General features: G+C 36.3%; 1 protein-coding gene across 2 annotated transcripts in view; it reads left to right on the plus strand.

The window, feature by feature from the left end:
- Positions 1 to 15,199, plus strand: part of PREX2 (phosphatidylinositol-3,4,5-trisphosphate dependent Rac exchange factor 2) — a 162,517-nt gene that overhangs the window by 116,347 nt on the left and 30,971 nt on the right. For both annotated transcript variants that reach the window (XM_015855722.2, XM_015855723.2), the window contains 3 exons: positions 2,782 to 2,884; positions 5,792 to 5,935; positions 10,658 to 10,772. In XM_015855722.2, coding sequence (XP_015711208.1) covers positions 2,782 to 2,884; positions 5,792 to 5,935; positions 10,658 to 10,772 — 362 coding nt within the window. The remainder of the gene's footprint in view (positions 1 to 2,781; positions 2,885 to 5,791; positions 5,936 to 10,657; positions 10,773 to 15,199) is intronic.

A 15,199-nucleotide genomic window follows, 5' to 3' on the forward strand; every position in this document is an offset into this window, starting at 1 on the left:
TTTAAAAAGGACAGAGCTTTACAGTCCTGTAATCCCCAGCTAAAAAAAGTGCTTCTTCAGCTGTTTAAGCTACCTCTCACACTAGACTTGTTCCTGCTAACCTCAGGAACTCTAAAGCAGTTTGCAGAATCTTGTCTGTGTCCGTCTTCTTAAATTCTTGTTTAACTCCATAAAATTAACTGCTTTTTTTTGTTGTTGTTGTCACGTGTTTTTCTTGTGCTCATGTTTATTCTTACTGTTAAGTTTTAAGATCTGTTCATAATGTGACCGTCAACATTTCATTAATGGACCAACATTGGATGTGGGATCAAACTTCACAAACTAGTGTCAGATTTGTACATCTTACTGCATAGAAGTGCACAAAAATGGCAAACAAAGCTTGTAATCAAAAGTTATTTTTCCTTCTCTGTCTCAGCATCAAGTTTCTAGTGAGATATGCCTATAAAGTCAAAACAGAGGAGTTTTAGGTTACCCCAAAAGTAATGCTTCCTATATATTTCCATGGACACTGTAACAGATACAAGAGCACAATGACACTATTTGATAGAGCAAATTCTCAGCTACGGAACACTCTTTTTCATCCCTGTCCTTGTTAGCTATGCATTTTCACTAGCAATGAACAAGAGCCTGCATGCCACACTTGAAAAAGTCTGTGCCAGCAGAGGTGATCTGCTGTTGCCACTACTGAAACGCACCATCCCTCCTTGCTGTGCTCACATCCACTGTTACTGAAGCAAAACATAAATGTTCAGCAAAGGTGGAAGAATTTCAGTGGGTGCCTTTTTCTGTGTATGGAGGAATTCAGTTCCACCCGTTTGCATTCTATACACTTCCATGTCAGATGCCATTTTGTCAGACTGCCCCTCTGCTGCCATCTGTCATGCGGCAACAACATGTAACGGGATATGGGTGGGAAGGTTCAGCCTCTACTGTCATACTACCAACAACATCCCACCTCTGATGTTGTAGGACAAAATAATAAAGTACAGCCAGAGCAGCCCTTGTATAAAAATAAAGATATTTCTAAATTACAATCATGAAATCTGTGGTATTGATGAAGAGGACTGACCTGAACTAGTATAAGCACTAGTCTTGCAGTCAAGCCACATGCATATTCTTATTTGGGACAGGGTGTTAGGATGAGTTGTTCTGGCTTAAAAACAGCTGAATCATTGCCTATAAAAAACAGAAGGGCAGTTCTCTACATGAGAAGTATGTGAAGGAAGCATGGTCTGGGGATTTCCTTCTTATGTCTTCTCTTGAATGCTTTCTTAGCACCATTCAGCGCCAGACTGTCCTGGTGTTTGTATCCTCAGTGTACAAGATTAAATTCATCTGATGCTTATGATTTAACATGTGCTTGGTTGTGTCTTCAGTAAATAGCTTTTGTCTTTGTATCCCTGAATACTTCTTTCTTTCAAGAAGTAGAGACTTCTTTTGTAATGAAAAGTTATGCTACTTAGTTCTTTAAGTGTAGTGTGATGCCAGAAATATCCATTGTTGAATTAAAAAACAGCAAAACCCAAACCTACATTTAATCTCTTCTGTATAACTGCTTGCGTAGAAATTCTGATTTTCAGTTATAAATTTTCTTAATTAAGGGAAAACTATAGGCAATATTTTCAATACTTTCTCAAAACTGTTTTGCTTACAAATGATCCATATTATTTTAAACAATGGTATTTGAAGGAAATTACTCTTATTATGGCCAGAGTTCAGTAAAGACTGAACAGTTGTGCAGACATTTCCCAAGTCACTGAGTGTTTTTTGGACTACTATGCTGATAAAGCATTGCTTTCACCACAGAGACTTCATAAATTGAACCAAGAAACAAAATATTTCAAGCAGTGATGCTTTTTCATAAATAAAAGGAGTATATATATATTTTTTTCTTTTCTACAATTAATCAAGCTTTTGTTGTTTTATCAGGCAGCTAGTTGATTATTCTTTGTCTTCCTACTGTTTCTGTTCTTGTAGGCATCTAATTTAACTTCTCTGATTTATATTTAGCTCTTGGAGCTCATTGTGCTAGGAGAGGTTTACTTTAAATGATTATTGATTCCTGCAATAATTGTTCTGCATATTTAACTCAAGATAGCCATCCTTGCTGGTGACCATTTCTATTTTTAAAAATACAAGAAGTTAGTAATTTATTTCCTAAAGCTTTTTGGTAAATGAGGCTGGATATTTCAGTGTTGTGCAAAACACAACACCGATGTACCTTTTTACTTGATTTGCATCTAGGTTTTTGTAGGTGTAGGTACAGATCACTGAGCTGTACTCATTTAGAGCTATTGGTTCAATTATTGGTGGCTAGAGTGGAGGCAATGAACTGCTGTCTAGTTTTCATAAATGACATACGGAAGTAATGGCAATGTTAAAAGCAAACTGCCAAAAAAGTGGAATTTGTTTGCCAGATTTTCTCTATACTGATTTACAAGATGGACTTCGTATCACGAAGATGTTGAAGTCTTACATGAAGAATAATTATAATATTGTTTGATTAAATGCCATAAGGAGTAATGGTAGCTGTTAATTGCCTATAATGTTATTTTATTAATTATGGACTAGTAATGAAAGGGAAAGTGCCAGTAGAAGCAGCTATGTTTACATTATCTAGGAGTTAATTACTTCATACACTGCATCAGTAAAATGTTGAGTGAAATGTTGTGCAACATTCTGTAGCTTTTTTAATATTCTTATCTGTTGCTCACATTCTATTTCTGGTAGAGAAAGCATCTGTCCAAACTGACCATTCCATTCTTTATTTTGCCTTTTTAGGCTGATGAACAAGCCATGCTGGAGGATACACTGGTTGCACTGTTTGACTTGGAAAAAGTTACATTTTACTTCAGGCAGTCAGAGCCAGAACCACTCGTTGCAAGTGAGTAATTATAATTAATATCTGGGTATTGCTGTTCAGAAATATTATCTGTATGTCTAATATTTTTATCTTCTAGAGCATTCCCTCCCACAGAAACTGTTATATAACTTGGATTTATAGACAATTAGCCCTCCTAATAGTCCAAGAATTCCTGAAATGCAGCTAGCATCAATCATGACAGAGAATCATTAATTGGCAATATCAGTAACCTGGAGGGAGGAAGTATCTGTTTAATTGAAGTTTCCATTGGGAGTATATGACCACACAAGGAAAATCCCTGGAAAATTAAAAAAAGAATGTTTTTCAGGAGCTGTGTTTAAACGAAACTTGAAGGCCTTAATAAACAAATGCAACTAAGATAAGATGGAGAAGCATTAAAAGCATTTCATTTTAATGTCACTTAGCTCCTCTGATAGACAAAGTGGATGGATCTCAGAAGAAAGAGTTCCTTAAGAGACAACAAATACTGTCAGAGTAGCTTTAAATCTTACAAGAAGCTTCCTCTGAGACCAGGTGATGGAGACATTCAGACACTTGGACTCTTCCTTCCAATACTCACTCAACTAGTAGGAAGGAACTGTCTTCAGACACTGCTGTTCTTATTATACCCTTCACTCGTTTTCAGCCACTCCATTTTTTTCAGTAAGTAGAGATTTTTCTGCAGTGAATTTTATGTAGTGAGTTAAAAAAACAGTAACACGACAAAACAACAAACTCCCCTGGGAAGGGAGGAAAGAATGTCTGCCTAACTTCAAACTTTTCTGAAACAATTCCCTTACTGGATTGAGACCACACATAAGAGGTCTTCTGCAATAAACAAAACCAGAAGAAACAGAGCTCCTCCACAAAACTGGTGAGAGGATCCTGTGCTCTGATGATTTCCTAAACACACCCGTACCTATGAATTACAGCTCTGGTGGCCAAGTAAGAGCTGGCTAACATAAGACCATTTTTACTTCTCTGTAAGTCAAGTAAGGGTCCTGCTCAGAGATTTTTTGGTGGTAGCTTTTTTGTGGGTTTTTTGTTTGTTTGTTTTTAAACAAAGCCTTGCCAAGTTGGATAACAACATAGAACTGTTGTTTTGAGAGGGCTTTCTGATAGGGAGTTAACCATAAACTGTTCACAGAGAATTGTAGGGGTTAGAAGGTGCCTCAGGAGATCTAGTCCAAACCCTCTGCTGAAGCAGGTTCCCTACAATGGGTCACACAGGAAAGCATCCAGGCTGGTTTTCAGTATCTCCAGAGGAGACTCTCTGCAACCAGTCTGGGCATCCTATTCCAGTGTCTCTGTCTCCCTGAAAGTAAAGGAGTTCTTCCTGTTCAGATGGAATTTCCTGTGTTCCAGTTTGTGCCCATTCCTCCTTGTTGTGTTGTTGCATTCCACTGAAGATGGCATGACCCCATCCACTTGACACTCACCAATTAGATAATTATGATATGTTGATAAGATCCTGTCCCAGTTGTCTCTTCTGCATGCTAAGCAGTCCCAAGTCTTTCAGTATTTCATCAGAAGGGAGATGCTCCAGGACCTTCATCAACTCTGTGGCCCTCCACTGGTCTCTTGGTAGAAGTTTGCTGTCCTTTTTGAATTGAGGATCACAGAACTTGACAGAGTACTTCAGATGTGGCCTGACCAGGGCAGAGTAGAGGGGCAGGATCACCTCCCTCAACCTGCTGGCTACGGTCTTTTCAGTGAACCCCAGGATCCCGTTGGCCTTCTTGGCCACAAGGGCACATTCCTGGCTCACAGCCAACCTGTTGTCTACCAGAACACCCAAGTCCTTCTCTACAGAGTTTCTTTCCAGCAGGTCAGCCTCTTAATCTGTACTGATGCATGCAGTTATTCCTTCCTGGGTGTAGGACTCTACACTTGGCACTGTTGAACCTCATAAGGTTCTTTTCCACCCAATGCTTTGCAGATTTTTATCATAGGCAAATTTGCTGAGGTGCTTTCTATCCCTCCATACAGGTCATTGATGTATATGTTAAACAGGACCAGACCTAGCACTGACCCTACAGGCCCACAGTTAGACTCTACACCACTGATCACAACCCTCTGGGCTCTACCGGTCAAGTTGGTTCTCACTTCACTTCACTGACTGCTCTTCTGTTCTACACTTCATAAGCTTACCTATGAGGATGTTATAGAAGACAGTTTAAAAGCCTTGCTGAAGGCAAGGTAGATAACATCCACTGCTCTCCTTTTATCTACCCAGCCAGTCATAACATCACAGAAGGCTACCAGTTTGATTAAGCATGATTTTCCCCTTGGTGAATTGATTCTGATTAATCCTGATAAACTTCTTTTGCTGTGTCTTCTGACCAAAGTGTCTGCACTAAAATACAGAGGAACAGAAAGTACATGTGCTCTAGGAGTGTAACAGACTGTGTTTCCTTTTAGCTTTAGTGCTGCCACCAAAATCATCTTTACTGTGGTTTCAGAAAACAAGGAACTTTCAATGACAATTTATTTTTTTCTACTACAATTCTATATGATCAATAAAAGTGTATTTTATTACCAAAAATAGTGAAAAATATTCACTATGTGTATGAAATATGGCTCAAACCACTCAAACCATTCTTCTAGTGGTTTCAAACTGTGTGTTGTACGTACACGTTTCATCCGATTTTCAGAGAATTCAATGTAGACTGCTGCCATCTGTATTTGTTTAGTATTTTTGCTGCCTTTGGCTGCAGGGCAAAGATGGATTTATGCTGTTTTTCTACTTTCTGAAAATGGATGGGCCAAAAGTGACCAGAGCAGCATTAAGTTTGATGTAAAATACTGCACATGCTCATTTTGACTGTAATGATTTTGATCTAACCATGTGAATTAGGGGTGCAAAAGTTTCTGGAAAAGAATGTGTGATTGTTTTTAATGAAGCACTAACACTGACTGTATTTTCAGATGTCCCAATCACATACCAAGCAGAAGGAAGCCGGCAAACTTTGAAGGTTTACTTCTACCTTGATAGTTACCATTTTGAACAGCTTCCTCAAAGACTGAAGAATGGAGGAGGATTTAAAATCCACCCGGTACTTTTTTCACAAGGTAACCTGATTTGTTGTTTTTTTCCCCAATTCTTACAAATAATACTTAGGTCTCCTTAAATCCCTATTTAACATAACTTAAATCTTTTATAACTGTAAGGGCATAGTTCTTGTGCTTATATCTTTTGTGTAAAGTAAAGAATTAAAATGTGCATTTAAGAACTGCTGTGATTTGTGGTGAAAAATAAATGTGTAGATATGCGTTTCTAATTTTATAATTCTAATATTATTCCAACACCAAACATGAATGCTCTTTCTTCATTATTGTTTTGTTCTTTGTGGATGTTAGTGGATGGTAGTCAGAACATGAAACTTGCTGTTAAGTGTTTTGCATTCCAAATGTTACAGCAGGTTTTTCATATTACTTCATATACGAAAACTAAATTGTTATCCTCTGAAAATTCTCTCTTTAAAATGTTATGAAGACTTAAATAACCTTTTCAGGCTTTTGTATTTATGACACTGCAGACTTACTGAAGTGATGAATGGAGGCACTGATGCTCATGCTGTTCATAAATTGCAGGCAGCCTGCATTAGCTGCAGTGTCATTACAGTCATCAGGAGCATGGAATTTGATTCAGTGAAATGGTAAATGCAAGGTGCTGATTGCCTTGAGCTGCCTTTTCATTTCAGAAGGAGCTGGCAGTACCTTGGAAAGGCTTCCAGGGTCTGTGCAGAACAGGCAGAAGTCAGATACACAAATGAGAATTTCATGGAGAGTTTGGTTTCTAGTAAGAAGAATGTAAAAGGAAATAATGAACAGTAAGATACCTAAAGAGATAGAAGAATTTACTGTACATATAAAATGTGATTTTTTTCTTAAGTAAGATCCCTGGAGTCTGATTTTTAAATAAACTAAAGAGAATAGACTTCTTTTAATAGATTGAATTCAGTCATATGGGGAAAGGAGAACAATGAGTGTCAGACACGTTTCAGTAGAGCAGACAAAAAAGCACATGAAAGAATGGAAATTGCCTTCGTTCGGATGAAATCTTGGAAATACCTGTTCATTTAGATTCAGAGAAGGGGGACAAGGATTCAGTGTGCTGCAGAATTTATTTTGCAGAAAATTTTCCCTTTCTGTTTCAGAGACCCCAAATATTTTTAATCTTTATAATAGTGTCTTTGTAATGAGCTGAAACAAGAGGGCAAAGATTCATTGAAATATCACATCTCTTTATTAATTTCCAGTAATGTACAATTTTTCTCCTACCTTTTGCATACATAATTTCTTTAATTTCTGAGAGTTCTCCTTCAAAATATTCTATTAGACTCCAAGAATAAGAAGTCCTGAATAAGAAATTACATACTGGTTTTTAAATTACTCTTTTTTTCTTTTTCCCCCCTCTTGTTAATGAGTGTAGTGAGATTCTCTTTTTTACCTTTTTCCTATGAGATTTGGATGAACTGCCATCTAACTCAGTAGATCCCCGTCTTTATTTGAAATTTAGTAGCTAGGAATGTATAAATCTTCTGTGAGTTCCTTTGTGAAGTTACTTCTTGCTTTCCAACCTTAAAACAGCTAGGCTGTTTCCTGCCAGAAAATACAGTGGTTTCTAATGTTTTCAAGTAAACATTCAACAAATCATACTTATGCAACAGCTTTTCAAAGGAATAAGTCAGAACATATCAGTTTACTTATCTCCGTATTGTTCTATCTGTGTTGCATAGCTCCATTCCTAAGTTTAAATGTCTCTGTATTTGCAGGATTAGGAATGTGAACTTTTTTTTCTTTGTAGTTTTAGAACATTTATTGAGTCTTGATTAAGTATCTTTCCTCTTGTTAGAACAATTGCTTAAGCTTAACATGTGCTTAAGTTTATACGTTCAAAATATCTTGATTTACAGTATTGAGGTTTAAGAATGTTGAGATACTCTTGGTATTCAGACTTCTCAGCAATTAATATACTTAATGAAAATATACGATCTTTAAAATTCAAATTAAAATTGCCATTTAGACTTAATTTGGTGCTCTTTTATGTTTTAGTTTTTCATAGAAAAATAGAATAATTCAGATTGGAAGGGACCTCATGAGGTCGTGAAGTCCTGGAGTAGTAGTCAGCTATGAGATCAATCCAGATTCCCCTAAGATTTTTCAAGTAGGATCTTGAGCAAGAACAAGAAATGTGAAAAGAAGCCTAGCAACCTCTTGGATGGCCTATTCCTTTGTTTTACTGCTTTTATTATGGAAAAGTGTTTTCTTTACATCCACTTGCAACCTCTCTTTTCCAGGTTCATGTCTGTTGCCTCTTGTACTGTCCCCTTGTGTCATTGTAAAGAGCTTGGCTTTGTCATCTACTTGACGTTCTGTTAACTAATGGCAGGTGACTAGTAGATGCCCCAAAAAGCCATCAAGTACAGGCCATACAGGCTCTGTTCTCTACCCTCTACTCATGAGACTTCAGGCTGTAACCATCTTGGCAGCCCTCTACTAAACTTATCTTGAGTTGATCAACAGCTTTCTGATACCACAGGGACAAAAAATGGGTACGGCTTCGAGATGCGATCTAATGAATATTAAAGAAAGTAAGGACTAGCATTTCTGTCAGTCTAGGAGCTATGCTTCTGTTAGCACCATTTAGGATGTTGTTGGCCGAATATATATATATTTTTTTATTATTATTATTATTATTATTATTTATTTATTTATTTATTTTTGCTGGGACACACTGCAGGCTTATGTGAAGTCTGCAAACTAATGTGACCCACAGGTTCTCAGCACAGCTGTTCCCCAGGCTCCATCTTCCCAGGTGCAGGACTTGACATTTGACTTGTTCAGCTTCACATTGTTCCTGCTGCCCAATTACTCCAGCCTGTCCAGGTCCCCCTCTAGGTGGCCCTGCGCATAAATGTATACAGTGATTTCCGCAGTTTGGTTGCAGCTGCAAACTTGGCAGGAAGCGTCACCTCCTCTGAGTCAGATTTTGATCAGTGTAGATCTCTGTAATATTCTGCTTGTAATGAGCCTCTAGATGTAGACAATGTTCCAATAGCAAATACCCTTTAAGCTCCCCCTCATCCACCCACTCCATTTATTTCCCATTGTCTATGCATCCAGTTCATAATATTCTAATATTGACGGAAGAGTACCATGGAAGATATGTTTCAGTGTATAAGGAAAGCTGGCCTTACAAAGGAGTTTTCCAGTATACTAGGTAGAAATATATTAAATTCTATGAATGAAGGAGGGAGACAAAGCATACAGTATTGGATTCCCTGCTAACAACCATGAGAATGACCCCCACGGTGCCTGTAGAAACAGAACTGTGTGCCCCAGTCAGTCCTGACAGGTGACTGAGTATCCTGGTGGGTGATATAACCAGGGTAAAACCAACTTTATGCCAATGAAACAAGAAGTACAGATAATCAGCTCCATGTTTCTACTAACCTCGTATAATAAATGCAGTTCTGCAGATATTTCTGTATGGGCTTTCTGGTGTGATCTTGCGCCAAGTACAAGGCAAACCTAAATGTTGAAGTCTAATATTTTTTGCACAGAAGCAGAACTGGAAACTTTGAAAGCACCAAAGGGGAGTGCAATTTGCATGTTCTTTCACACTGAATGAATTATTCATTAACTGGTCATATTAAGCAGTACAATTACTGCTTAATACAGAATTAATATTCTGTGTACAGCTGAAGCTGTAAAGAGTGCAGCATGTTTCCGTCAGAACTCTGCTATTGCATGCATTTTTTGATAGGGTGATGAATTCCTTTAGTGTGCATGGATTACTAAAGTAGCAATGTTCTTAATTGTAAAATCTTTAATGTTCCTCTCTAAAAAGCCTGTTTTGCCATGAGCCTCTGTTTTATGTTATAAAGAGGTTAATCTCTTAACAAGTTCTCATTAAGTAAAGATCTTGATTTTTTTGGACTATATTTGCTTGAGATGCTTCAAACACTTGAACATTTAATGTAGCTTAGTCAAAGAAAAGGGTGAGTGTCCCTGAGTATTTAAATGTAAGGACTGGTAGGTTTTTTTTTGGTTTTTTTTGTTTGTTTGTTTGTTTGTTTGTTTGTTTTTTTGGGTTTTTTTTTTTTGTGCCAAAATGTGCATTTCTTCTCCCTTCCTTCTGATTTCTCTTTGATGATCATATGAGGACAGTGACTTTTACTGGAAGTCTTTGTTTAGTTCCTGAATTCTTGAAGCAATATTTGACCTTGTGTTTGTAAAGTGGAGTATTTGAACATAGAGACGTACTTGATACCTAAAAACGAGCTAAAAAAGCTTATGTGATATTTTTAAAGATCCAAAGAAGTTTACTTTACTTGTTGCAGAAGAAGGCTTTCAGATTATCAGTGTAAATATCCACAGGTTCAAGAACTCCGCATCTCCCCGAATGAGGCTTCACACAAAGTTAGGTCTCCCTGTGTGAAAGGAGCTGGTACTTTTTTTCTTCTGCCTCAGTTCATTTTACTGCTTCTCCATGACATATCAGAAATTAAAAGAATGCTTTTGCATGCAGGGTTAGCAGTACTTCAATTAGAGAGCAGAAATGTATTTTCTACAGGGCCAGAAATATAATTTTTCTTGTAAATGAAATCTTAAAGAGATCTGTATGAATTTGATGACATACAGAAGCAGCTCAGCAATCCACAGGGGTCACAACTTAAGGTTAGAAAGTAATTCACTAGTCTGTGAACAAAGCTACAAAGAAGGTGCATATTAAATATTTAATACTGATTTTCTTTCTCTTCTCCATTGTACTTTCTCTTTTTATAGCATTGGAGAGCATGGAAGGATATTACTACAGAGACAGTGTTTCAGTAGAAGAATTTCAAGCTCAGATTAATGCAGCATCTCTAGAGAAAGTCAAGCAGTATAACCAGAAACTACGGTGGGTAATGATGCCATACAAGTTTTGCTTTTTCACCCAGTTGCTATTATACATCTTCAAACTAAAGTGTGTTGTGTGGTAGTTGTTTTTGTTGCTTGATTGAAAAAGAATCTAAGACTCATGATTCTGACTTTTCTGATTTCTGCACTGTTAAGTTTACATTTAAGTAGAAGTGGAATAATATTTTTTTCCTAATTTTTTTCCCCATGAAAATTACAGCTGTAGGTGTCTCATGATTGTTTTGCTAATGTATATGCAAAAGGAAATATCTGCTTGATCACAAATGCTGATCTGGTGTATCAGTTGCTGAACGTCATGGTCCAATTTTGCAGATCACGTTTCTGTAGAGTAGGACTTAATGATAATGCTGTTTTCCTCAAAGCTTAATCTATTTGGATTTTTTTTTCCATTACTAATGGGAATAAAAACATCCCTAGGTATTTGTATCAGCTTCAGGTATGGATAACAGAGTGTGTATGTGTTGTATGTAAAGATTATGTGTTTTGATAAATAGGAAGCTGTGTGTAAAGACAGAATTTCTGGTGTACTAATTTATTAGTGATAGGATAGTGAAGGTATGTACTGAGATCCCCCTTGCAGCACAGTGTATCTGTGGAAAACGCCCTTTAAATATACTTATTTACATGAGATGAAGAGTAAAAAGTGCAAAGGACTGCTGTAAAATCACATCTATTCACGTTTTAAATCTTTTAATTGGATGGAAACTCTACCATGTTAGGCAGCTTTTTTAAAAACTATATATAACAGAAGGTAGAAAAGAGATTAAGCACAGCTGAGAAAAGCAAAGAGAAAGAAGTCTGTTCAATCATCCCATGAGTATTTATATGGGAAGAAGCAGATAAGTGAAAGTCTCAATATTTTTCCAGTTATTTCACAAGTTGACCCACTCCTGTGGTTGGGACATCTTTTTTCTTATATCTTGCACATGTATCTCTGAAATATTTTATCAAAAAAGTGCATTTTCTAAACTCTGCTTTAATTCAAGTGCTGTTACAGCAAAAGCAATCATAAATCCAATTGTACTCTGTGAATACTGTAGATGTCATTTCTTTGTTCTATCTGTGTCAGTACAAATCTGTCCTAGTGGCAAGTACAGTATTTATTTACTTATTTTGTTTTACACATTGTTTTTTGTTTTGTTTTTCCAAAGTCACTGCTTGGAGGGGAAAAAAAAGTTCATCCTTTGTATTTAAGAATACAATATATTTAAGAAGTTGTATTGACCATTCAGTTCTATAGAAAGCTTTGGTCATGGCAATATTTAACTCAGACAAACTTAGCTACTATTAGAAAGCATTTTCTATCAGTTGGTCATGCAATTTTTTTTTGTTGTGTTCTTTTCTATGAATAGATCTCATTTAGCCCACATAATAATCCTTAAAATAAGTTCTTCCCAGCTAATGTTCTAATGTTGCTTGGGCTTGCTTATCTCATGTGTTCTAGTTAGGATCTTCATTCATTCTTTGGTTCTAATGAGATATATCACTCTTATGGTGTTTTGATTCATGGATCTAATTGGTTGCTAATGATCAATGCCTGGTTCTGCAAGATGATGCTGTGAAAGGTATCGTTCAACAAAACTTACCAATGGTAGCTCTGTCCAGTTTGAAGAATAGGTAAATTACGTGGGGTTTTTTCTCCCAGCCATTTCAGGTCCAATGAGGACATTCAATAATTGATCTCTGCATTTGTGTTCTGATGAACTTAACCCGTTACTTAAATGAGGTTCAAACAGATTGAGGAATTCACTTACACAATGTGAAAAGAAGAGGAAAAAGAGAAAAGCAGATGCTTTGTTCTTGTTCTGCTCTTTGCTAGGCTGTGTAGGTGTTTGGACAGGAGAATCTAGTAAACTAAGTACAGCAGCAAAAGCTATTAACATTTGGATAATTGCTCCAAAGGAAAACATAAAAGTGAAATTGAATAGTCCCTGGAAACATACACAAATGCAATTACACTGTCTTAAACTCTTCATGTGGAAGAAATCCTCTGTGTAGCGCCACCTAATCAGTAATAAAATGTCATTAAAGACACAGTCAGTAAACCATCCTTTCTCTGTACAAAAAGGAATACATTGCTGCTTCTGAAATGACTATCTGATGACCACTTTGCAATCTTTCCATTCCTACAGCAGCAGAAAGCAAAGTAGAACAACAGGACTTTTGAAGCAAGTTCAGCTTCTCTGATTCCTGACACATTTGAATAATAGTGTTCTAATAATGTAAACCCAATGGAGCCATTTGAGTTGTGGAAGGAATTGCGATGAAATCAAGCAGGAAAATAAAACTGAAAATGTTTGGTACATGTTCAGCTTCTCCTTAATTTTCTGTGGTAAAGTTCTGTTAAGGAATGAATGTATAGAACACTTTCAAGGAATGCAATGTCTTTTGAGAGAAGAGGTTGACATTGGCATGTGCCTTACAGAATTCATTTACAAATTATTTACTTGGATAAATCAAGAGATATATCAGTAAATTTATAGTGGATTATCAATCAAGTAACATAAGTAACGGAATCCTTACTTATATTGCAAAATTAATTCATTCATTACTAATCAATCTGATCAGCTTTTCCACTTTATCGTAAGGGATATAATCCATCCAAATCCTCCTTGTAATCAGTTTGAGCAGTCATAAAAGCTCCTCTCTTTCATGGTTCTTGCTTTGGGGCTTTTGGAAATGCAACCTCAACTACAGAGTATTAATCATAAGATTATCATTTGTAGGATATCACATGGAAGACAGTAGAAAACCAGTTACAGAATTTGCTTCTCTAACATGCATAAGGAAAAAAGAGCATCAACATAGAAGGTTCGAAGAAAATGTTCTTTATGCTTACCATTCTGTGTGATTTGGCTCTGTTCTTTGAAGCAAGCTGACACTAAAGGGAAAAGGCCTTTATTTTTCTTTTTGCTTTCCATTTCTCCTGTGTTGCTGCTTTCTTTGATATCATTTTAGGAGGTAAATGCAAGTCTGTTAGGCTAAGGAAGCAATTATAATCAGTGAATCTAATGACAAATGATTTAGCAAACTCTCCCCATTATACTGAACATCTGATTACGTTAAATGCAATATTTGTCATTTTAAAGTGTTTAATTTACAATATAACTTCAAACTGTTTTTCTTTTTAAAGCCTCCTGCATCTGTCTGATGACATAATAAGCCTTCATCAGAATGCTGGCAAATTTAATTTAATCTTGCTATAATTTGCAAGATTTTATTATAGTTTTTTTATTTTTTTATTTAGAAAAAGAATTATGAAGAAAGAATTTCTGCCCCTAGAATTTATATAAGCATGGAACAAAAATATGCCTGTGTAATTAAAACAACTTTTTATTAACACAAACATGTATACATACTCAGCTGCTTCTCAAGCTGCAGGCTCCCTGGCAGGCTGAGATTTTCCGTACTGTGTATAACTTAGTCAAGGCAGAAAATAGATGTGATGGCATTCATGGCTTCAGGTTGAACTAAAATTCTCTAATGGTTACATTGTTAAAGATGACGCAACAGCATAAAACATCGATCCACTTAGAGAGAATTCATTATGATGAAAGAAAGAATTTGTCTCTGGAACAAGATTATGGGTCCTCAAGACCATGCCTGCATTATCACAAAGACAAAATAATATATCAAATCCCATAATTAATGCATTAAAACCCACCTTAAAACTGACAGAATTCTTCCCCCACTGTTTCCTGTAGAAAGCTTTTCTGAGTAAAATTGGTCATGAGATTAAGAAGCTTGTGCTGTTTGGTCTTGTCCCACTCTTGTCCTGTGACTTTGGTCTTACTTTCCTTCATGTCTAACTAGTCTATGTTATTGCCATCAAATTCAGAACATGGTAATCTGAGGAGACTTACAGGTTTCAGGTGGTAATTCTATGAAAACATTTTCTTTTCACTAAAGTGGAATATTTATGAAGTAGGCAAAAGCTATTTTCCTATTTTTAATGCCAGGTATTTGATATATTTCATTGCATTTAAAAATACAGCAGCAAAACTGAACTGCAATGCTACATATACCAATTTATCAAGTAGTTTATATGCCTATAAAAAAAGGGAAATCTGATGCCTTATGGAATTTTAAGATGTGGTTCCAAATGAAGCAGATACTTCTAGCTGAATTCTCTATAATGCAGAATGGTTATGAAGGAGAGATTGAGAATTAAGCATACAGTCTGAAGGACATAACAAGGAAATAATTGCCAGATTTGTCTCCTGACAAACTTAATGAGAAACATTTTAGGTAGAACAGCAGTTGGGATTCATTACATCTAAAGTGAAGCACGACCAGAGTGAAGAGAGATACTGGATAAAAGTAAATTAAATTGTCTAGCTGGTCTAAAAGATATCTCCAGCTGGATCAGATTTAGGATTTTTTGTGTTTTTGGTTTTTTCATCTTCT

Source organism: Coturnix japonica, chromosome 2 (genome assembly GCF_001577835.2).
Source record: "Coturnix japonica isolate 7356 chromosome 2, Coturnix japonica 2.1, whole genome shotgun sequence".
NCBI lineage: Eukaryota > Metazoa > Chordata > Aves > Galliformes > Phasianidae > Coturnix > Coturnix japonica.